The following is a 24,905-nucleotide window of genomic DNA, read 5'->3' on the forward strand; positions in this document are numbered from 1 at the left end:
CTTTGGGAGCCGTGGTAGCCCATCTGGAGGAGGAGAGGGACCTGAAGATCACGGACGTCATCATCGGCTTCCAGGCCTGATGCAGGGGCTACCCGCCCGGGAAGTGAGTCCCGGGACGCCCACCACAGGCTCAGGGCCCCCAGCCGTCCTGTGGCGGAGGCCTGAGGAAGCGGGGCCTGGGCGCCCTCATACAGGCAGGTGTCCCCCGGGGAGGCCCACGTGACTCCCCCCACCACCCGCTTCCTGGATTTCTGCCTGAGGATTAAAGTGAGCAGGCGGGAGGGGTGACTGTGCTCAGATCTTCCCTGCAGGAAAAACCCCTGCCTCCCGCTGTCCCTCCCTGTGTCCCTTCTGTAGGAGTGACACCCAGAGCCGGCTGTCCCCAGAGGACCCCAAGCCCGGGGCGGAGGCGCCCTGGTGTCCCGGCGGCTCCTGTGGGGGAGGGGCGGACATGCGCAGGTCAGTGGGCGGGGCGGCTGCCCGTGAGCCCCTGACTCCTGTGTCTGGGCTCTGGGGCGTCTGTCCTGGCCTGAGCCCTGAGCCCTGGGAACAGGGTGTCAAGTGAATGTTTGCAGGACGTGAGCTGCTGACACTCTCCCACCAAACACAAGTCCCTGCGTTGCTGGAACAAAGCGCCCACCTGTGCCCTCCTCTCAGCACCCTTACCTGCAAAACACATCAGATACATAACAGTTGGCTTTAAGACCAAACTATGAAGAATCCCAGGGACAGAGGAGCCTGGGAGGTGAGACAGGTGAGGTCACGGAGGGCTTCTCAGAGGAGGTGATGCCAGATTTGGGCTTTGCAGAAAGCATTTCTCCCAGTTGGATGCAGTATCTCTGGCAGAAGAACCTAGAAGTGTGAGCGAATCCTAGAAGCTACCTGGACGTGGCCCTCAGCAACAGAGTATGACCAGTATGCACTGAGCAACTGGTCTGCTCTAGAACTGCACCACATGCTAGAGGCACGAAGGTGAATGAGGCAGGCAGGCTGGTGAGTGTGGGGTTGAAGGGGTAAGAAGATGGAAATGGGTGGGCAGTGATTTGCCGAGGGACTCACAGTGTGATGTTGGCAGGTCTTCCTTCATGGAGCTGAGACGGAGTGGACTGTGTCAAGAAGGTTGTGGAATGTCAGGACTGGGCTTCTTTCTCTAAGGGGGTCAGCCGGAGGTGGAAATAGTCCCAGGGCGGGGCCTGGTGGGCAGGGTGTTTGTTTGACGTGAACCACTCAGAAGTGACAGCTTTGTTTTCAGTTTTGCTTCCCAAAGTATATCTGGGCACAGAGGGTGTGTGTGGTCATTGCAGAGATGCACAGCTGGCGGCTGCATCTGCACAGCTGAGAACATCTGGATCTTGTTGACACTCAGCCAGAGGAAGACGCCTGGGTAGGCAGCGGGGAGGGACCCTGCTGATAACCCCGTCCTCTGGATGAATGTCTGAGAAAGGATGATGTCACTAGTTGACAGAAGGGAACTGGAAGCTCAGAGAGGTGAGGTCATGGCCGCGACAGCAGGTAAAGCAGGAGCAGAGCCTGGATGTGGAGGCAGGTGTGTCTGAGGGCTTCCTCCCAGCCGAGGGCCCCTGAACAGAGCAGAGGGAGGGCGGCACCCGTCCCGGTGGGCTCAGCTCAGCACGTGGACCCCTGAGACGTGAGCGGTGAGCCCAGGAGGAAGGGGGGGTGTTGGGGGTGCTTAGTACTTTGGGAAACTGGAGGAAACAGAGCGGGTGGAGGAGGACAGGGGAGTCAGAGCCTCACCTCCTATGGCCTGACCTTGAAGGTGCCCCCAGGGAGCTAGGCTGGGGCTGATGGGGGAAAGGGGAGTTGTTTGAGTTACAAGGAATCAAGGTTTGTTGAAAAAACCCTGCCTCTGAGTGCCAGGCTCAGTGACAAACCCTGGGGGAGACTGACGACTGGAGATGGTAGGAAACCAAGCAGAGAGTCGAAGGGCATTGGCTTCCTGTGTTAGCCCAGCCCTCAGCTCAGGATGTTGTTGATGGCTGGTCGTGTGTGGGGAAGATGGCCCTGCTGGACGAAGTGAGAAGGGCTCACTGCACAAGGTCCACATGCAATCCCGGTGTGGCAATATTAAGAGAAAAAGCCAAACTCTACAGACATCAGTATAACGGGAGGGGCATGAGCTTAGATCTATGTTTTTTACTGGCAGAGAGAACCCTATAAACTTTGGGTTATTAAAACCATGTTTCCACCCCTCCCTCATACCCATGTCCAAAGGCCTGGTCTTGGCCTCCTCTCTGCCCACAGAGAGCTGTGTGACCCTGGGCAAGCTACCTCCTGGGAAATTGGTTGTTCTATTCGCTTACTAAGGTTTTAAAAGCTGATTTCCATTTTTTCCTGTGGGTGAGGATGTTTTTTCTGACCTGGTTTATGGGATCCTTGGCAATTTTAATTTCCAAGAGTCCAGTAGGTCAGATTTCCTTTATATCTTGTGGAATGTGTGTATTTAGAAAGGTTTCCTCAAATCAATGTTATTTTTAATGCTTCCCTCAGTCCCTTCAGTTTTTTTCTCTCTGGCTTACGTTGGATCCTTTTGAATGATTGATTGATTAGGACCTTTAGTTTCTTCTCCACCTCTTCTCCATTCTCTTCCTCTTTCTCCCCCATCTACCCTCCCTCCCTTTCTAACTTTCACAGGGGACCTGGGCTTGTGCTGTGTCATCGAGAAGCTGGTTGATTCAAGTCCCCAGAAGGGGTCCACCCCTCATATTTTGGCCAGGCTGTGCCCAGGAGGGTGGAGGGTGCCCAGAGACCCTGGACAGGAGGAGCAACAGAGAACAGACAGGGCCCCTGATGATGTGGGTAGGGTTCTCAGACCTGGGGAAACTGAGCAATAAGAGAACCATGACCAGGAAAGTGTGACCTTCAAGAGGAGCTGGAGAGGAACTGGAGGAATGTGGCAGAGGGAGGCTTGGAGCTGGGCCTCCAGGGACAAGTAACCCGTCACATAGTGAGGCCAGTGGGGAAACACATTTCCTGGGGAGGGGCAGCCTGTGCCAAGTGAGGAGTCAGTCTCCTGCAGCAGGCCCTGTGGAGACAGAGAGTGTGAGGAAGACAGGAGCTGGGGCAGTCGGGAGGGTCTGGGTGCTAGGCGAGGGACTTTCTTAACTCCCCTTTCCCTTCCCAGGGAGCATGGCTGCAGGCACATGAGGGAGATTGTTGGGGAGAATCTGTCTGCCCATGAGGAGGGGAGGGATGCATGACTGGCCATGCAGCTGGGCAGGGACAGGCTTCTCCATAGTCCTCCCCTCTCCCACCAACAGCCTTTCCAGAAAAGGACCAATCAGAACTAACAGAGGAGGATGTCCTGGACAGGAATCCAGCAGAGGAAGCACTGACCAAGTCCACACCCAGCTGAGGCCCCAGACAAGGGTCAGGACCAACCAAGAATGGGAGGGAAGGACAGAAGGATGAGGTCGAGTGTTCAGATGCATTTACAAATTTTGGCATCATCCAGGATCCAGCCCTTTCTGCCCAAGCCCTCCTCTTCTCTCTGCCTTGGCTCTTGGTTCCCGTGTTTCATGATGTCAATCGGCTGCACCGGCTCCCGGGTCATGCAGCTTCCAGGCGGGGCGGGCGGCTCGGGACCAGCCAGCTGTCCTCTCGCACCTGCTTCAAGGTAGACCTGCCCGCGCGCGAGTTCTCTCCCATCCACACACTCAGTGCCTCCAGCCCCACCACCAGGCACACTCCCTAATGAACAAGCTGATGGTACTCTTCCTGCGGGACAGCCCCAGGCATCACAGAGAGAAGGTGATAGAACGATTCTCGGATGGGGGCTCAGGGGAGGGGTTTGGGGGGAGGCTCTAAGGAAATGGGGGCTTCCCTGATAGCTCAGTTGGTAAAGAATCTGCCTGCAATGCAGGAGACCCCAGTTTGATTCCTGGGTCGGAAGATCCACTGAAGTAGGTAAAGGCCACCCACCACAGTATTCTGGCCTAGAGAATTCCATGGACCCTATAGTCCATGGGGCCGCAAAGAGTTGGACATGACTGAGAGACTTTCACTCACTCAGTAAGGAAATGGGTCCACTCTAGATCAGGTGACATGGAAAATGAGGGGCACGCCTATCAATGGGGGTCTCAGTAACTCACCTATGGAGGGGGGAGACCAGAGTGAGCATTAAGGTGTAACTGGTAACGAAGGAGCAGTCATGCTTCTCACCCAAGGGAGGGGGCGAGGTGTGGGTGAGGGCGCAGTGATGGGTGTTTGCTGTCTCCTTTGCTCCTGCTGTCAGGGTGACCCTGAGTGAGGCTGGAGTTCTGTGAGCGCCTTTACATCCAATGGGAGAAGAGCATCGCCCTGTTGTGATACCAGGCCAGCCTTGGGACGTCGGGGGTATTCTTTCCTTTTCAGTCCTTTATAATGGTCACATAAATAGACAGAAGGGAATATACCCATAGATTTTAAGACTCCTCTTATTATTAAATTCAATTAACAATGAACTATTTCCCACTATACTTACTCCTCTTTGCAGCATAGCTACATTTTGTAAGCTTTGTGTCTCCCTTCTTAGCCACACTTGATATAAACTCTTCTCATTGAATTATTATGAACTCTTGGCCTTTCTTAGACTCAACTTGGCCCAATGAAACATGATCATAGTATCCACTTTCCATCGTCAGCAGCATTATTGTATATGAGTTCTGTTAAAGTTGCTCAGTTGGGTCCGACTCTTTGTGATATCATGGACCGTCAGGAGCCTGGCTCCTCTGTCCAGGGAATTCTCTAGATCAGAATACTGGAGTGGGGAACCATTCCTTCTCCAGGGGATCGTCCCAGGGCTTGCACCCAGGTCTCTCACATTGCAAGCATATTCTTTACCATCTGAGCCACCAGGGAAGCTCATTTTATGTGGGTGCCCCTTCTAAATGCGGCTCTGAACATTTCCAAGAGAATCTTTGCCTTTGGGGGTGTATAGATGCCAACCTGTGGATATAGATGCCGACCTGTGGAACTGACCTCCCCTTCATGGAGTCTTGCTTCCTTTGCGCGGACAGAAGCCCATGGGTGCACAGGTTTGTGGGCAAGGTGCTGCTGGACGATGTATCTGTTTAAGGCCACAGTTCACTGTGATTATCCTGGGTTACGTGTATTATCATCCTTCCTTTTCCTAGAGAACTTGGCTTCATCATCACAAACATGCCTCCTAAACTGACAGTTGTCACATCAGGTATCAAGCTTATTTCCAATTGTCTCTTAATCCAATTACTTCCACCAATTTTATGTGGTGGCACCTGAAATCAACCCAGTCTTATGGGTTACTAACCACTATGAAGTGACTTCTGCTTTTATAAAATTAAAAAAATCCAAAATACTAAATGCATATGTTTAAAACAAATCAGTTTATACAGAGGGTTCTGCACAGCCCTTCGTAGTAAAAAGCATTTTGGGTTGTTTGCTTTTTCTTTAGGTAATTCAGTAATATCCTTAGATAATTTCCTTGCCTACAGGGTCATTGAGAGAACTAAAAATAAGTGAATGCTTGAGAAGAACTTAGAATGCTGCCTAGTGCAAAGTGGGGAGGCGTCAGCCACAATAGCTAATAAATATTAAGTACCATATTTTTCTTTTCCTAATTTAAAAAGTTGGATACTATTAACTTACTTCTTACCAGGGAAAATAATGATTTCAGTTATTTTTGTACCTTTTCTTATATCCTCCCCCGTCTTCTCCTACTATCATTATATCACTCATCTTACATCTTCTATTAGAAAACTTTGTGGTTATATGCACTTTATTTGTGCCATTCTTTCTTAGGCCCTCAGGTTCAACTGGTGTTTCTTGATTCTACACTTTGTAAAATGACACTATTTCTCTTTCACCCTCCAATGCTTCAGTTCCCCACTTCTAGAAGTGTGATTTAATGTTTATATTGATTGACAGCAAATAAGTTTAGTTCTCATATTTAAATGGTTTGTTCTAAAAGTTAAAAGTCAAAGAAGACAATTTCCATTTTTGTGATGTTTTAAATATTTTCTCTGGAGTAACTTGTATTAATACTCTGCGTTTGCACATACATTTTGGCATAGCTTTAGTTTTTCCTGATGTTTTGAGTTGTCTTTGTTTTCACCCCTTGCACTATCTTCAAATTTCCTCCATTTCTTTGCACCTGTGCCTCATATGATACTGAGTCCCCTGTCCCCACAGACTCTGGACTTCTCACCCCATTCTGAACTGGTTTCTCTCTAGATCTGCTGTGTGCCCAGCTGTGATCTATGGATTCCCTTCTCTCTGGGTTGATGTTCCTGATTCCTGGATCACATTCAGGAATCTTTCTTTCTCTTGGTTATCCTTCACATCATCTGCCCGCCCCTCCCCCAACACACACATCTTTTCTTTCCCTCTGCACCTCACTCTCAAGTAACTTTCTAAGGAATGATTGTGAATAGCAACTTTTCTGTTCTCCATTTAGCTCCATTTCTTCTGTAATTTTTTTAAAAATTTCTGGAAGCTTTTTTTGACCTTCTTTTCCAATCTTTCTTCAGACTTATTTTGTAAACACTTATTAAGTCCCAAGATTTATTTGTCTGTTTCATTTTTCCCCAAATCTCAGTGCATCTTCTCATTTTATGAATAAAAGTCCTTTCTAATCTAATTAATGACCTGGATTCAAGTTTTAAACTTCTTCTCTTCCTTCAAAGTTGTCCATCCATCTCTTCTGATGTCATTTCTCATCTGTTTATCTTAGTCACCCTTTCCCCCACTGTCATCGTTTCCATGTATCTGACCCTGGATGACCCATTCATATTTAACAGGGAGTAAAGTTGACTGGTAAGCTTCCCTCTAGAGTGCTTGCCTGAGGACCCCTAAATTCCAGAATACAGAAATGTTTTTTCTGGGGTATCTGAATCAAGGTTTCCCTCCCTCTGGTGTGGATTTGCGTGAATATGTGACAGGATGTGGATTGCTGAGACTGTCCCCTACTCTCTCCTTCTGTGTCACTCTCATGTTGCTCTAAGCAAGCATCCCTCTTGCCTGTGCACCTTCTCCCCATCTCTTCCCTCCACTCCTCTTTATTCAGCAGTCACTTCTTCATCCAGTCAGTCTTCAAACTATTGCTGAAGACTCTGGGCTCCTGTTGCCCACATTCCTGGCTTTATATTAGCAGCAGAGTACCAAGAGGCGAGGTGTGGGCTCTTGAGCCCAGTAAGTGGGTTGAAACCTAGTGTGCCATGGACAAGATTTTTGACCTGGGGCAAGTCACATAACATCTATGAAAAAAAGAAGGGAGTAGGGGTACATATCTCAAGGGTTACTGCAATAATCCAAATTATATTTGGTAAAGTCTTAGATCAACTATCAGTACAGAGCAAAGACCACAAGCACAAAGACTCCTCCTATCGGTAGCCATTATTATACCTGTAAGCATGTTTACTATCATTTCAGTCAGGTCTCAGGAGAAGTAGTTGATAAATGCACCTTTGTCTTCTTAAAATACTGCTGAAGGTAATCAACATTTTCTTTCTTTCATCACCTACCAAGGCAACATAATCCCAAACAGAATTAAAAAATTCTTTCCCTATAAAGATCTGTTTTAAAATAGAGACTCTGAGGATTGGCAAGATTAAAAGAATCGACAGTCTCATATATGAATATAACAGTAATAAATTGGTGCAATGTTTTGGCACAAGAGAGCGACTCTAGGTATGAAAACATTTAGAATGTTTAGAGCCCTGACGAAATCACTCAACTTCCAGAACCAGCTTAAGGACACGGTATCAAGTACAGGCAAAGTTTCATACAGGAAGAGTGTTCTTTACACTATTATTTACACAAATAATTAGAAACAACCTAAAGTACAACAGTCAGGGGAGGACAGCAGAGAGGACTGGGCAACATCCAGGTCCTCAGCAGCCCAGGGCAGGGCTGCAGGGATGGGGCTTGTGGGATAAAGGCTCCTGCAGAAGCAAGGAGGATGTGGGCTGTGGGAGCTGCAGCTCCAGAAACTTTATTGAGGCAGAGACTCAAGCACAGGGAGCAAGACATCATTTTGGAATAAAAAGAGTCATTTACCAATTAACATATATCCCCAAGTAAGTATTTCTGTATATTGTTGAGAGTACCACATAGTTATCATTAACATGCTATTTGAATCAGAAAGACTTGGATTCAAGTCCAGGCTCTGGCACCAGCATGAAATCTTGGGCTGACCTATGTTTAGGTGAGTTTCAGGAGCCTGCACATCATAGACACTGAATCAATATTATTTATTACCAATTAGTGGCACAGGTGTCCCAACCTCCCAAATTTCCAGAGTATTCCTTTCTATGTTCCTTTCTATGTGTTCTTCTGTCTCTGGTTTTATTGCTCCTATAACTTCACAGATGGCTGTCTCCTATCTGATTACCTTCTCCCTGGGCCCCAACAGGAGAGCAGGACTCTGACTCAGCTTGGAAGGGGCTTTGGAGGTGAGTGACTTTTCTTAACTAACAGGCAGCAGAGCCCAGGGGACAGAGAAACACAGAGGGTTAAGTCCCTGGTGGCACCCAGGCCGTTCCCCTGGGAACCCACCAGAGACCTCCCCCCTCGCTGCTCCCTGCAGCCCCTGCTCACGCGTGATCTAGCCCACAATCTGTTTTCTCTTCCCCAAGGGGGAAGCCACACTTCCTTCCAGCCTGACTTGGATGGGTGAGCCGAAGCGACATCTCCGAGACGCTGCTGCTGCCACCATGAGCTCAATAGATCTCTTGTACTGCTCAGATAGTCAGCTATCTCTTGTCTGGCTGGTTTCCACTTGTGATCCAGAATTGAGGGTGGTGCCTCCAGGCTGAGACAACCCACAAAGGAATAAAAAACCAAGAAGGGGTTGGCTAAGCATTCTGGAGCCCTCCAGAGAGGCCAGGGGAGCCCCCCACATTCAGGGTCCTATCCATACAGCCTCAATCCCAAACCCATCCTCAGGGCACCACAGCATGGCGCCTACTTCATCCCCCACTGCCATCCAGCAAGGGACTCAGAAGTGAGGCCAAGACAGCCCATGGTGAGGGGGACAGCTGATGGGGATCCCCAAGGTCAGGCGGGAGAGGGAGAAGAGGTCCCCCAACATCTCTGGAGCTTCTCCTGCCCTCTCCCTTGCTCCAAGCCTCCTTCTGCTCCCAGACCCTGGGGTGTCACCAAGAGGCTGTTTCCTCCAGTTCTCGCCCTGCAACCCCCTCCACCTCAGCCACTCCGCAAGGGTCAGGGGACCCAGAACTGAGCTCAGGTCTGGACTGTGCCACCTCAGTCCTCAGGGAGGGGTGGTCAGAGCTTCAGCATAAGAATTGGGGAAGAGGGGACACACATGTCCCCACCCATAACACCAGGGACCTTTGGTCAGGAAGATGGACCTTCAACACATTCTCAGTTCAGTTCAGTTCAATCACTCGGTCGTGTCCAACTCTTTGCAACCCATGGACTGCAGCACGCCAGGCCTTCCTGTCCATCACCAACTCACAGAGTTTACTCAAACTCATGTCCATTGAGTTGGTGACGCCGTCCAACCATCTCTTCCTTTGTTTTCTCCTTCTCCTCCCACCTTCAATCTTTCCCAGCATTAGGGTCTTTTTAAATGAGTCAGTTCTCCGCATCAGGTGGCCAAAGGACTGGAGTTTCAGCTTCAGCATCAGACCTTCCAATGAATATTCAGGACTGATTTCCTTTAGGATGGACTGGTTGGATCTCCTTGCTGTCCAAGGGACTCTCAAGAGTCCTCTCCAATACCACAGTCCAAAAGCATCAATTCTTCAGTGCTCAGCTTTCTTTATAGTCCAACTCTCACATCCATACATGACTACTGGAAAAACCATAGCTTTGACTAGACAGATCTTTGTTGGCAAAGTAATGTCTCTGCTTTTTAATATGCTGTCTAGGTTGGTCATAACTTTTCTTCCAAGGAGCAAACTACTCAACACCATTTACATTCCACCACAATTTCTTCTAATTTTATTCTTTTTTTTTTCCACCTAGAGAGTGAAACTGTTTTCCGAGTAGTCGTTGAGCATTCCCACATCACACAAAAGAAACTGAAGTTCCTACTCCAAAACTGGGAGAGATTTGTGGCTAAGGACAATTTACCCAGGTAACCAGGAGTGTCACTCAGCTCCCTCTGCCCCAGGCTAGGTTCCTCCTGACAGGCACACCTCCTCCAGGCAGCACCCTATAACTAGAGTCAAGGATGTTCGTTCTCAAGATCCCAATAGCAGTGTTTCCTGTTTCCTTCATGTTGTTTGCTGGCGGTGAACGGCCTCGGGTTGAGAAGAGATGAAACCTGCTACAGGGTCAGGTTATGTGACCTTGGACATGTTACTGAACTACTCTCGGCCTTAGTTTCTTCATCTGTTCAGTTTTATTGTGAAGACACTGAGATCATGCATGCAAAGTGCTTTGCATGATGGCTGACACAGAGTAGGTGCTCAATTAATATTAACTTTGAAAAAACTTCTTGGGAAGAGATAGGTACCAAGGATCTTTTTCCTAGAGATGAGGACAAAGCAGAGCTCACTTTCAAACAAGTCAGTAAATCCTGCCAACATCCTTTTGTGCACCTGGGGATTCTGACTAGAGCCCTTTCCTTCCCCATCGTAGGAACTGTACCAACCTTACAAGATCCAACTGGCCTAAAGTAGAGAGGCTGGAGAGGAACTGGGTGGAGCTGGTGGGGTCCTGGCTCTAGCCCTGCCCAGCTCTGGGGCTCTGGGCTTATGTCTTGGAGTCTCAGATCTGTCCTGTGTCCAGTGGAAATAGCAATTCAATCTGATGGTCTCTGGTGATGGCCTCAGAGTGAAATGCAGGTCAGAAGTAGGGAAGCAAATACAATCATCTCTTGCAAAGGCCCAGGGAGGCCTGGACCAGGGTCAGACCCAGGGGTCAGGGTGGAGCAGAGGGTCCAGGTTGGAGGACAAGTAGACAGGCTTGGGCAACAGGACGAGGACTAGAGTGAGGAGAGTGGGCCCCGAGGACACAGGACTGAAGGGGCTGTGACTCTAACAGAGGTTCCAGAAGTGGGAGGGAGGATATTTCTTTCTTCCCTGATGGGATCCCCTCATGCTGGGCTAGAGGGCCCTGGGTGAACATGTCCTCCACACCCTGCCTGGGACCTGGGTTCTCACTCCATCTGGGACCATCTTCTAGTCTACGTGGGGCGGCCCTGACAGTGGGAAAGCAGTACGGCTCAGTGAGCCCTCCAGGCCCACAGTGAGTGGCTGCAATTGTATGTCATTTGAGGGATTCTGAGGAGCCTCACGCATCCTCACCCAAGAGGAAAACACTTCCTCCACCGGCTGTGCAAGTGCCGGTCTCTTCAGGATTAACAAATCCAATGGATGTTTCCTCAAGTCTCTTGAGTCTTGGAGAGGGTGTATAAAGTTGCACATGGCCTTGGGGTGCGGGCCCATTTACCAGCTAACATGTAACATATGAGAGGTCAAGGATGCTGGGTGATGGGTCAGGAGTCCGTGAGGTGAGCTGGAGAGTCCAAGGGAACCAGGGCTCACAGCTCATCTCCTGCTTCCCTGTCAGCTGGGGAAGTGGATGGACCCAGTGACTTTTCAATGGAAAGATCGAGGGCACAAGCCTTGGAAGACAGCAGATGCCAGGCAAAATGATCTTGAAGGTGCCTTCTACCTCTGACTTTTGGTGGGTTTTTTTCCCTAAGTATGCAGAGTTAGGCAACCTGCTAAATCTGAGGGCACAGTCCCCAGGACTGTCCTTACATTTAACACCAGTAGCAAGTATGGGGGTTCCCATAATCACCGTCAAGTTTGAAATTCCCTAGAAGAATTCTCAGAGCTTACTGAAGATATCGTCATCCTGGTTATGGTTTATTACAGGAAAGGATGCAGTTTCAGCCACAAGGCAAAGTCTGGGCGGGTTTCACACACAAAGCTTCCATTGTCCCCAGGATGCTTTCCAGCCTTGGAATCAGTGTGCGGCAGGACACACAGAGCACTCTCTGCCAGGGAATCTCACCCACTTAAAAACAAATTATCCTAACTTGTGGTCTCCAGCTCCTCCCGGCAGTCAGAATTGATACCACATGACCCAGAGGCCCCAATCGCGAATGTCACCTTTTCTGTTTGTCCAGTGGCCAAAGGCCCGAGCAGATGAGGACAGTCCTATCAGCCAGAATATTCTAGAGGCTTAGAGACCACTTCCCAGAATCAAGGGCTAAGAGTAGATTTCCTCACTACACACTAAGGTCCACGAATGAAGGGTTTTCTGCTCCAATCAAACTTTTCTTTGTTTCTCTGTGGAGTTCCCACCCTACCAACTCCTGGCAAGTGATGGTTTTGCCTCTCCCAAGTGTCTACCAAATACCTACTTTAATTGAATTCTAATATAACCTTTGCTTATTTTTTCCACCATTGAATAACTATATGGAGCACCTACAATGTCCAAATATGCGCTTAATGTAAAAAGAAACACTTATAAACATTTAATTAAACAATTTCTGTAATTTATGCAGAATAGATCTTGTCCAGCCTATTTTTACAAAGAAATTGTCTTAATTCCTTGACATTCATTATTACAGGGAGGAGGCAAAGGCACTACATGAATATCTGAACAGGCTGAATACAAACTTGAGTGGAAAGGACCCAGACACACTCCAACAAGACCAGCTGGACAGAAAGAAGATTTTGGAGGAGTTTCCTGTGATGGAACAAGACCTGGAGAAAGACACAGAAAAGCTCCATGTTTTTGCAGACAAAGTTGACAAGGTACACAAGGACTGCACGATTTCCAAGGTGGTGGCCCACTCCACTGGCACTGTGTCTGGCATCCTCAGCATCCTTCACCTGGCTCTGGCACCTCTGACAATGGGGGCCACTCTGCCTCTCTTGGCCACTGGGTTTGGGCTGGGCATAGTGGCTGCTGTGACCCATGTGTCCACCAGCATCATGGAACAAGTAAACACGTCATCAGTGGAAATCAAAACCACTCAACTGCTGTCCCATGACAGGAAGAGATGGAAGGTAATCAAGGATGTACTCCATAAAAGGAAAGTTCATATTATTCTTGCAAAGAAATCATTCATCAGAGTGCTAGAAATCATTGGGAAGAATTTCCAATTCATCAAGGTGATAGAAGGCAGCCCTGCCTTAGCAGTCAAAGTCAAGTTCTTCATAACCAAAGGGAAAACCTTCATTCATGGCAGCGTTCAGGTGCAGAAAACTTTTGGAGGCATGGCTTCAGCAATGGCAAAAGGAGCCCGTATCACTGGCATAGTCATGGCATGTATTGGCATTGTGATAGATGTGGGCTTCCTGGTGAGAGAGTCAATACATTTACACGATGGAGCAAAGGCAGAGTCAGCTTTCAGCTGTCATCTTTTCAGAGTCACCTTTTCAAGGTGAGGCAGCGGGCCCAGGTGTTGGAAAGCATATTGGAGTTACTCACTGAGATCCATGAGAATCTGCAGGAGAGCTCAGTTTCCCCACCCCCAGAGGAGTTCAGGGACCAGGGACATTTGCTGGGTGTCTCAGAGGCATCTTGTTAGAGGAGAAAAGGAGGGGAGACAACACTGATGGTCCTGGGTGTTAGGAATTTGGCATTTCTGGAGCTGAGAAGGGAGGGATGGATGCAGGTGGCAGATGAGGACAAAGCAAGAGCCTGGAGCCTGGACTAAGGGAGGAGGGGGGCTAAAGAGTGAGGGGAGGGGAGAAACCACTTCTTTTGGACTGAAGAACACACTGGGGGTAGAATAAAGGGAAAGGCAGGTGGAAACAGCTGTGGAAGGCCAGGAATACGAAAGGGTTGAAAATGAGAGAAAGTCAAAGGGTGAGGACTGTTGGGATCCAGGAGAAGTAGCCGGGGCTCCTCTATTGCCCTCCTCAGGGTGTGACGTCCCAGCGAGAAGAGTCTCCCCCTGGTGGTGTTCTCTAGCCCCATGCCTCCAGCATCAACTCACCTTCGATTCCAGCAGGTTGTTATTAACTAGGCAGTGACTTCTTTTGTTTGTTTGTTTGTTTTTATTGAAGTGTAGGTGACTTACGGTATTGTGTGGGTTTCTGGTGTGCAGCCAAATGTATTGATTATACATGTAGTTTTGTGTGCTGTACAGTAAATCCTGATTGTTTATCTATTTTATGCATGGTAATGTGCATCTGTTAATCACATATTCCCATTTACCCTTCTCCCCTTTCCTATTTTGTACCATCAGTTTGTTTTCTTTGTCTGTGAGTCTGTTTCTGTTTTGTAAATAAGTTCATTTGTACTACTTTTTAGATTCCACATACAATTGAGGTCATACAATATTTGTCTTTCTCTGACTGACTTACTTCATTTACAATAATCTCTATGTTAATCCAAGCAGCTAAAAACAGCATTATTTTATTCTTTTATGGCTGGGTACTATGCCAGTTATTTCGCATCTTTTTTAACCTATTGATGGACACTTAGGTTGCTTCCATGCTGTTATAAATAGTGCTGCTCTGAACACTGGAGTGCATGTTACTTTTTGAATTGGAGCTTTTGTCTTTTCCAGAAGCGCTGACTCATGCAATAACTCTATATTTAGTTTTTTAAGGAAACTCCATGCTTTTCCATGGGCTTCCCAGGTGACTCAGTGGTGAAGAATCCATCTGCCAATAAAGGAGACATGTGTTTGATTCCTGGGTTGGGAAGATCCCCTGGAGAAGGAAATGGCAATCCACTCCAGTATTTTTGCCTGGAAATATTCCATGGACAAAGGAGTCTAGCAGCCCATGAGGTCACTAAGAGCCAGACACGACAGGTGACTAACACTGGATCTCCTCACCTTGTGTTCTCCAGACTTTATTTCAATAATAGGACTGATTCACTGAGGTTTCCTTGTGTTGACTGATGGGGCTCACCTGAGTCCAGATGCCTGAGCTCCTTCCCCGTGAGCCTGTCTCCCAGGATCTCAGGGAGCACGTCCTCCATGGCTCCTCCTGCCTGCCCTCTGGGCTCCCATTCAGTCATTTCCCTAAGACCCTGGAGCCCCGCAGGCCCCATGGGACACCCGGGGGAGCCCGTGTCATCTGACTTGGGTTGAGCATGTGGATACTCCTCCTCCAGCCCCGGGGACAAGGATGGACGTGGGGCACCCAAGGGTGATTGAGAGCAGAGGACTTGTGTGCAGGTATGAGGGGGGGTCAACCATAAACAGAAGGGCAGAGAGACAGCACACACCTCACCCAGGCTGCCTTCACGTGTCACCAGGACTTCTGCAGGAGCTGCCAGAACAGTCTTCCTGTGTTTACCTCGGGGCACTGCCCTGCCCCACTCATCTATTCCCCACACGGGACTAAAATGACCCATAAGAATATCGACCTTAGCAGAAACTGCTTTCACCTCCTCCACCGCTACCTGTGACTCTGAGCACAGATGCCGAAGCCTAATTGCAGACCAAAGCAGCGTGCAGGACCCTGGGGTCCCCTGAGGGCAGAGCTGGAGGCCAGGCTCACTCGATCCTCAGGAGCAGGACTGAGGGGCTGGGGGATAGGAGCAGGGATGGAGGGAAAGTCCATCCAAGGCCATGTTCTGACCTGGTCACCCAACTGGGACTGCACCTGCCTGGACCTTCTGAGGAGCCTTCATGGGATGCCTCAGGCTCCTCCTCTCCAGGGAGGAAAGGGGAGCATCTGGGTGTTGCTCTCACCCCCCGGGCCTGCTCCACGGGGCACTGAATCTCTGTGTTTCCATGTGTGGAGCATGTGAGCACCTAACAGGCTCCCACACCTGGAGCCCAAGACAGGAAGCCAGAGACCTGGGACCTGGAAAAGATCCAGGACATCTCCTAAGTCCCTCCCCACGTGCTGCAGAGCCTTCTCTACACTTTTGTCCAAACCTCCCTCAAAAGACTTTCCTCAGTGCCTCTGACTCCCTCTCAGCCAGTGTTTCCCTGAGACTTCAGTCGGCCCTTCCATTCCTTCCTGAAGATGTCAGCAGTTATGGCCATCATCTGTCTGATCACCGAATCATGAGTTTCATTCCTTCTATCATTCTTTCTAAGTTCCTGGGGAATTCAAATCCTGCACAGACTTCTCCTGGGTAGGGTTCTGGATCCAGTGCCTGGATACAGAACCATTCAGTGTCCATCCCCATGTGCCCCCAAACCCTTAGAGCTGGACCCCATTCAGCTCAATGAGCTCAATGAGCAGATGATGCAATTCCACGGTGACCCATGTCTCAGGTGAGATCCCTGTGCTTCTGAGCAACAGAGACGGAGTCTGGCTAAGTGAGCACAGAAGAGCGTGCACTGGAGGGATGCAGGCCAGGTCAGAGAAAGGAAAGAAGCCCCCAAACCTGCACAGTTCATGAAGCACAGAAAGTAGGGCAGGCGGGCCCAGGCCTGCACAACAGCCAGGAGCTGGACAGTGGGGTGGGCCGGACAGACGAGAGCACCCGCAACGAGGAGAGCTCCGAGCATGACCTGCTGGGGGACGAGCCCCTGAGCACTGCCAACATGCCTGGGCCCTTGCGCAAGTTAGGCCTGCAAGGGGACGCCCTGCAGAGCCGTGACTTCCACTTCAGCATGGACTCCCTGCTGGCCGAGGGCGCGGGGCTGGGCAGCGGTGACGTGCCAGGCCTCACAGACAAGGAGTATGAGCGCTACCGCGAACTGCTGGAGATCAAGTGTCACCTGGAGAATGGCAACCCGCTGGGCCTGCCCTTCCCCCGGGCTGCGGCTGTCCACGGCGCCCTGGACGTCAACCGCAACGAAAGCGCGGGCCACGAGCTGGCTGTGCTGGAGGAGAAGCTGCGGCACCTGGAGTTCAAGTGCCGCAACATCCTGCGGGCTCAGAAGATGCAGCAGCTGCGGGAGCGCTGCATGAAGGCCTGGCTGCTGGAGGAGGAGAGCCTGTAAGCCCTGGCGGCTGGCGAGCCCAAGAAGCACGAGCTGTCTGACATCTCTGAGCTGCTGAGAAGTTGGACAAGGACAGCACCAGCGCCTACAACACGGTCGAGAGCTGCCGCAGCACCCCACTGCTGGCCGAGCCCCTGCCCGAAAGCCCCCTGCGGCGGGCGGCCGCAGCTGTGGGCAACTCCAACCTCAACCGGACCCCCTCGGGAGCCCCTGGCGCCACCCACCCCAAGGCTGCTGTCCCTCCTCCCCCGGGGAGCCCCACCAAGTTCCGATCCCTCTCCCGGGATCCCGACGTGGGTCGGAGACAGCACTCGGCCGAGGAGCGGGTCCGCCATGGCCCCAAGATGGGGGTGGCCCTGGAGCGCGTGGGCCCTGAAGGCAGCCCCTACCTGTCACGGCGCCACCGCAGCCCGGGCCAGGAGGGCGAGCACTACCACAGCTGCCTGCAGCTGGCAGCCCCACGCGGCCTCGAAGACCTGGGCCCCGGCCCCTTGAGTGTGGCTGCCGGCCCCCGGGTGGGAGGGGGGGCCGCGGCCGTGGCCCGTGAAGCGCCCCGCACGGAGTGGAAGGTCAAGGTGCGCAGCGATGGGACCCGCTATGTGGCCAAGCGACCCGTGCATGACCGCCTCCTGAAAGCCCGGGCCCTGAAGATCCGTGAGGAGCGCAGTGACATGACCACCGACGACAATGCAGTGAGCGAGCTGAAGATGGGCCGCTACTGGAGCAAGGAAGAGCGGAAGCAGCACCTGATCCGGGCCCGGGAGCAGCGGAAGCGGCGCGAGTTCATGATGCAGAGCCGGCTGGAGTGCCTGCGGGAGCAGCAGAATGGAGACAGAAAGGCTGAGCTTAACATCATCGCCCTGAGCCACCACAAGACCATGAAGAAGCGAAACAAGAAGATCCTGGACAACTGGATCACCATCCAGGAGATGCTGGCCCATGGTACGCGTTCGGCTGATGGCAAGCGGGTCTACAACCCTCTGCTCTCGGTCACCACCGTGTGAGCACCCTCTGTGCTCCCGGGCGTGGGTCCAGCGATCTGACCAGACCCCCGTCTCCCGCCCTCCCTTAGCATCTAGCGTATGTCTGTGTGTGAGCGTGGGACTTTGCTACCCAGATAGAAGCCCCCGCAGAGAAGGGATGCCTCTCCTCATCAGCAACTTCCTTCTCCCCAGGGAGAGTGACCACATCCACAGGTGGCCTGGGGACAGACCTGTATCTGCCTCCCTTCAGCCATAGGATGTGTGTGTGTGTTTGTGTGTGACATGAACCCAGGCACATGTATGCACACACACATGTACTTCCCTCTAGAGTGGCTACATGGGGACAGGGAAGTCTGCTGAAAAGGAGAGGCAAAAAAGACTGTCCTAAGCACAAGAGAATGTCCATTATTTGTAGACAGAGGCAACCCTGATTTTTTGTGGCTCTTTCCCTTTTCTGTGCTTGCTAATTGTTTTGGTTTGTTTCTTTTGTTTTGTGGACCTGCTCTGGAGCCTGGCAGCTCCTTCAGGCAGCCTGACCAAGGTGGAATCCCCAAGTTATGGCTGGGAAGAAGGGGGTGGGGGGAAGAAGGGACGGGGGGGGGAAGTTTGGGGGTGGGAGGGAAGGTGGGGAGATGAAGGCAAGAAGGGGAAGCAGCTTTGCTGGGGGCCTCCCCTCCGAGGTGTGGGGACAGGGAGCATAGGTGTAGCTTGCCAGGCTCACCCTGGAGGTCACCTCCTTCCCTGGTGGCTGTGGGGACAGAAGGGTCAGTCTCCATCCAAGATGTCAGGAAGCCCAGGCTGTGCCAGACACCCCTGGAGCTTGCCTTCTCTCCCGAGTGGCAGGAGGGGTCCAGAAGCCAAGTCCCCTGAATTGCAGCAGAAGACCCTCGTGACGAGACCCACGCGGAGCTAGGGAGCGCCCTGGCACTGAGTGACAGGCAGGTGCTGCCAGCTGGGTGGACTGGGGAGCAGATGCCCTTGCACCCCACTTTGCCAGTGTGGGCGGGGCCCCCTCAGGGACCTGTGTATCAGTAAGAGCTGGCCTCAGGATCCTTATGCAGTTCAGAGGGCCTCAGATGGGAGGCAGACAGGCTGCCCATCCCTGCCCTCTGCCGGCGTCACAAGAATAAAGCAAGCTGCCTTTTGAGGGTGAAAAAAAAAAAAAAGAAAGTAGGGCAGGTCCCCCTGCAGGAGCTCACGGTCTGTCCCCAGAGGCCCCTTCCAGCTGGGAGCTTAGGTTCAAGCACCTGGAATCTCAGTGTCAGGTTCCCAGGAGACAGAAGAGCTTGGGTCTGAGGACTATATTCTGGGACCAATAGGTTAGGCTGAAGGATGAGGAAGATGAATGGTTAACAGGGACCCGAACCCTGGGGGGAGAGTCTCGGGAAGAGAGACTCCAGATTTAGTGCTTCCTGGGTGCACAACATGCCCTCTTCTCAGACCAATGGAAATGATTCCCCTCACCCTATCCTGGGTCCAACCATCCCACACATGACAGTAAGTACACCGCCCACTTCCCCAGCTGGAGGCAAACACGAATCATCTCCACCTGCTATGTGTTGCAGGGATGTCAGGGGTAAAGGCCCCAGTTCAATGCTAGAGCTTCTCCTGCTCTGTTGGGCTCCTTTCTCAGTGTTCTGCATGCATGTTATATATGTGCAGGCAGCAAAGAGGTGCAGTAGACACCAGGACCTCCAGGAGCATTCCTCCCCTGATACCAGTCTTCACTGGGATCCTACTCCCTGTTCTGCTTTCCTGCGGGGTATTTCACACCTGCAGAGCTTCGGATGGGCCATCGCTGTGTCAGCACCATCACCTGGGTCCTCATCAGGTCCTCACTGCCCCTCTGAGAGCAGGTGGTATCACCCCCATGGAGAACACGAGGCAGCTGGGCCCAGTGACCAGGAGTGTGGCCACAGCCGCCACCTGGGAAGAGCCATCCTGGGTGGGCCCTCTGGGTGCCTTGAGCCTCTTCCCTGGATCCATGTTGAGCTGATTGGTCAGGAGGATGCAGGGTGTCCTGTTTCAGGAGGAAGTGAAACAAGCATGTGCTGTTTCTGTAACACAGCTCATCCTGGGCCCAGGGTGGTGGACCCACCTCCTTGGAGCCCAGGCCACAGGGCTGTCTGTTGCCACCTGCTGTCCTTTCCAATGCGGGGAGAGATGAGCACAGGCCTGTCCCACCACCCAGGACCTGAGTCCCTTCTGGCAGGGCCTGTATTGGAGGTTTCTAGCTCCTCACTTGCCCTAAGTTTGGTGGTTTTAAGCTGCTGCTCCTAGTTCTCACAAACGCCTTGAAGTTCACAGAGCTGCCTTCATACCAACTGGCACACAGCCTCCAGCTGGCTTGTTCCCGGGGCTTAGACCTCAGAGAACATGGGTGTCTTTCATCTGCAGAGATCCATTTTAGAATACACCGGTTTTCTCAGGAAGTTGTGCTGCTGACACAGAATATCTAACAACTGGTTACACTGAGATGCCTGTGGAGCTGGTCTGGACCCAGCCTCTCCGACAAGGACAATTGGTGAGGAGCACCTTGTATGACCTATGACCTGGCCACCTTGAAGCTGCCCCCAGGGTGCTAGGCTGGGGCTGATGGGGGAAAGGGGATTTTTTTCAGATACAAGGAATCAACGTTTGTTGAAAAACCCTGCCTCTGAGTGCCAGGCTCAGTGCCAGGCCCTGGGGGACACTGCAGCCTGGAGATGGACAGGAAACCAAGTGGAGAGTCAAAGGGCCTTGGCTTCCTGTGTTCCCCGGGCCCTCTGCTCAGGATGTGGGTGATGGGAGGTCCTGTGTGGGGAAGATGGCCCTACTGGAAGAAGTGAGAAGGGCTCACTTCACAAGGTCCACATAACAATCCCGGTGCTGCAATGTTAAGATAAAAAAGCCAAACTATACAGACATCAGTATAACAGCCTTTTCTAAATCAAGCTTGAACATTGGGAGTTCATGGTTCACATACTGTTGAAGCAGTCTGGCTTGGAGAATTTTGAACATTACCTTGCTAGCATGTGAGATGAGTACAATTCTGCGGTAGCTTGAGTTTTCTTTGGCACTGCCTTTCTTTGGGATTGGAATGAAAACTGACCTTTTCCAGTCCTGTGGCCACTGCTGAGTTTCTTTCTGTACCTTCAGTTTTTTCTCTCTGGTTTACATTGGATCCTTTTGAATGATTGACTGATTAGGACCTTTAGTTTCTTCTCCACCTCTTTTTCTTCCTCTTTGTCCCCCTTCTACCCTCCCTCCCTTTCTAACTTTCACAGGGGGACCTGGGCTTGTGCTGCGTCACTGAGAAGCTGGTTGTTTCATGTCCCCAGAAGGGGTCCCACCCCTCATATTTTGGCCAGGCTGTGCCCAGGAGGGCGGAGGGTGCCCAGAGACCCTGCACAGGAGGAGCAGCAGAGAACAGACAGGGCCCCTGATGATGTGGGTAGGGTTCTCAGACCTGGAGGAACTGAGCAATAAGAGAACCATGACCAGGAAAGTGTGACCTTCAAGAGGAGCTGGAGAGGAACTGGGGGAAGCTGGCAGGGGGAGGCTAGGAGCTGGGCCTCCAGGGACAAGTAACCCGTCACATAGTGAGGCCAGTGGGGAAACACATTTCCTGGGGAGGGGCAGCCTGTGCCAAGTGAGGAGTCAGAGTCCTGCAGCAGGCCCTGTGGAGACAGAGAGTGTGAGGAAGACAGGAGCTGGGGCAGTCGGGAGGGTCTGGGTGCTGGGCTAGGGACTTTCTTAGTGCCCCTTTCCCTTCCCAGGGAGCATGGAAGCAGGCACCTGAGGGAGATGGTTGGGGAGAATCTGTCTGCCCATGAGGAGGGGAGGGATGCATGACTGGCCATGCAGCTGGGCAGGGACAGGCTTCTCTGGGATCCTCCCCTCTCCCACCAACAGCCTTTCTAGAAAGGGACCAATCAGAACTAACAGAGGAAGATGTCCTGGATAGGAATCCAGCAGAGGAAGCACTGACCACGTCCACACCCAGCTGAGGCTCCAGACAAGGGTCATGACCAGGCCAAGAATGGAAGGGAAGGACGGAAGGATGAGTCCAGTGTTCGATGCATTTACAATTATTTGTCATCATCCAGGAGCTGGCCCTTCTGCCTCAGCCCTCCTCTTCTCTCTGACTTGACTCTGTTCTCATGTCTCATGATTTCAATAGGCTGACCTGGCTCCTGGGGTCCTGCAGGTTTGGGGCAAGGAATGAGGCAGGGGGCCAGCCAGCTCTCCTGGTCCATCCTCTTGGAGGAGGATGGGCCTTTGTGAATTCTCTCCCATCCACATGACACTGCCTCCAGTCTTCGCCACCAGGCACCCTCCCCAAACTCAAGCTGATGGTACCTCTTCCTAAGGGAGAGCTGTGGGCATCGCAGAGGAAGGGGTAGAAAGAAAGATTCTAGGAATGGAGCTTAGGTAAGGGGATTTAAGGGAAGTTCTAAGGAAATGGGGTTGCTCTAGATTGGGTGCTGCAGAGAATGGGGGGCAGCACTACCAGTGGGGTCTCAGTAACTCCCTCAGTGGAGAGGGGAGACCAGAGCAAGGATAAAGCTGTAATGGGTAAAGATGGAGGAGTTGTGCTTTTCAGCCAAGGGAGGGGGAGAGGTGTGAGTGAGGGCGCGGTGATGGGTGTTTGCTGTCTCCTTCACTCCTGCTCTCGGGGTGACCCTGTGTGAGGCTGGAGTTCTGTGAGAGCCTTTACATCCAACAGGAGAAGAGCATCACCCTGTTGTGACACCAGGTCAGCCTCCCTGCCCAGGTATCGATCCCATATCTCTTTTGTCTTGCATCCCCTGCATGCCACTAGCATTCTTTTTAACCTTTATGTCTCTCTTTTTGGCCACACTTTACTAAAGTCCTTTCATTCGAATATTATTATGAACTCATGGCCTTTCACAGACTCAGCCTGTCTCAATGAAATATATTCATAGCAATCATTATCTTTTATTATTATTATTATACATGAATGTCCCCTTATGACCACTTCTCTGACCATCTTCAAGACCATCCTGCCTTTGCAGGAGCAGAGATGCCAGTCTCTGGGATTCACCTCCCCTGCAAGGGGTCTTCCTTCCTTTGAGGGAATGGAAGCCCATGGGTGCACACATGGGTGGGCAAGATGCTGCTGGACAATATCTGTTTACAGTCCACTCATGCTTTTCAGCCAAGCATGTTCACTCTCGTTATTCTGCTTTACTGTTTTCATGCCTACTTTTCTAGAGAACTAGGTTCCATCAACACAAACATGTCTCCTATACTGACAGTTTTCACAGCAGGAGTCACATATTTCTTGTTAGCATTTAATTCAACTGCCTCCATCATCTTTAAGGGGGTGGCACTAGAAACCACCCCATTCTTGTGGGTTACTGACTACTATAAAGTGACTTCTGCTGTCTTAGAGTTAAAAACAATCCAGTCCTAAGAGCATATGGTTAAAACAGATCAATTTGTACAGAGGGTTCTGCTCATTCCTTCCCAAGGAAAAGCTTCTTCTTTAGATAGTTAATCGAGCTCTTTAAATGATGTTACTACATTGGGAGGTGGAATAGTGTAAGAATGTGTGCACAGGAGACAGGAACCTGGATTTGGATTCTGGCTCTAGACTAGCTGTTTGCCTTCAGTAAATTGCTTAACCTCTCTGAGTGTCAGTTTCCTTTCTTATAGGATCATTGTGAGAACTAAAAGGAAGTGAATTCATACCAAGCAATTGGGAAGGTGCCTGGTGCAAAGTGGGAAGTCATCAACCACAATCGCTAGGTAGTAGGTATTGCATTTTGCTTGTTCTTGATTTAAATTTTATAGTATTTATTTACTTCTTATTAGGAAAAATGAGGATTTCAGTTATTTTTAAACTTTCTATTATTCCTGTCCCCTTCTTCTCCTTATATCATTATTCCACTAATTGTATATCCTCTGTTAGGAAGCTTTGTACTTGTAAGCACTTTATTTACATCTTTGTTTATTATGCTCTCGAGTGGACCTACTATTTCTTGATTCCCAGCTGTGTAAACTGAGATATTAATCCTCCTCCTCCCTTCAGTGTTTTGGCTCCCAAGTTCTAGACGTGTATTTTGATTTTTAAATTAACAAGTACATTTACTTCACATATTTAAATACTGTTTCATTTTAAAATATAAAGGTTATTTTATAATGACTATAAAAAAATCACTATATTATACATCTGTAAGTTATATCATATTATATATATTAATATTACTTCAGTTTTAAAACAGTCTCCAAAGGACTTGGACATAGATGTATTTACTTTAGATTTAAAAAAAAATCAAACAAAAGAGTTTACATTTTTTGTGATATTTTAATATTTTTTTTCTCATTAATTTTTATTAGTTGGGGGCTAATTACTTTACAATATTGTAGTGGTTTTTGCCATACACTGACATGAATCAGCCATGGATTTACATGTGTCCCCATCCTGAGCCCCCTCCCACCTCCCACCCCATCCCATCCCTCTGGATCCTCCCAGTGCACCAGCCCCGAGCACTTGTCTCATGCATCCAACCTGGACTGGTGATCTGTTTCATGCTTGATAATGTACATGTTTCATTGCTATTCTCTCAGATCATCCCACCCTCACCTTCTCCCATAGAGTCCAAAACTCTGTTCTGTACATCTGTGTCTCTTTTTCTGTCCCGCATATAGGGTTATCGTTACCATCTTTCTAAATTCCATATATATGCATTAGTATACTGTACTGGTATAAAAATATGGAACACTTCACGAATTTGCATGTCATCCTTGTGCAGGGGCCGTGCTAATCTTCTCTGTACCATTCCAATTTTAGTATATGTGCTGCCGAAGCGAGCACTCAATACATTTTTTAAGAGCTAACTTGTACCATATAGCTGCACATGCTTCTCAGCTATTCTGTTCAGTTCACATTAGTCACTCAGTCATGTCCAACTCTTTGCGACCCCATAAACTGCAGCAAACTAGGAATCCCTGTCCATCACCAACTTCCGGAGCCTACCCAAACTCATGTCCATTGAGTTGGTAATGCCATCCAACCATCTCATCCTCTGTCATCCCTGCCTCCTCCTGCGCTTTAGTTTTTCCTGATGTTTCTAACTGGCTTCATTTTC

The 24,905-nt window shown here is 50.4% G+C and overlaps 1 protein-coding gene and 1 non-coding gene across 2 annotated transcripts; one reads left to right on the forward strand and one right to left on the reverse strand.

The window, feature by feature from the left end:
- Positions 1–1,315: 1,315 nt before the first annotated feature.
- LOC122423203 (PDZ domain-containing protein 4-like) lies at positions 1,316–18,061 on the forward strand. Its single transcript, XM_043439932.1, is given in 5 exon segments — positions 1,316–1,488; positions 9,964–10,075; positions 12,527–13,262; positions 16,286–16,877; positions 16,880–18,061. Coding segments are annotated over 5 exon segments (2,433 nt in total). The 5' UTR covers positions 1,316–1,445; the 3' UTR covers positions 17,830–18,061.
- A 6,463-nt stretch (positions 18,062–24,524) lies between these two features.
- Positions 24,525–24,631, reverse strand: LOC122424165. The gene has a single exon (XR_006264350.1). It is a non-coding gene; the product is annotated as a U6 spliceosomal RNA (small nuclear RNA).
- Positions 24,632–24,905: the final 274 nt, after the last annotated feature.

This window comes from Cervus canadensis, chromosome 21, assembly GCF_019320065.1.
Source record: "Cervus canadensis isolate Bull #8, Minnesota chromosome 21, ASM1932006v1, whole genome shotgun sequence".
NCBI lineage: Eukaryota > Metazoa > Chordata > Mammalia > Artiodactyla > Cervidae > Cervus > Cervus canadensis.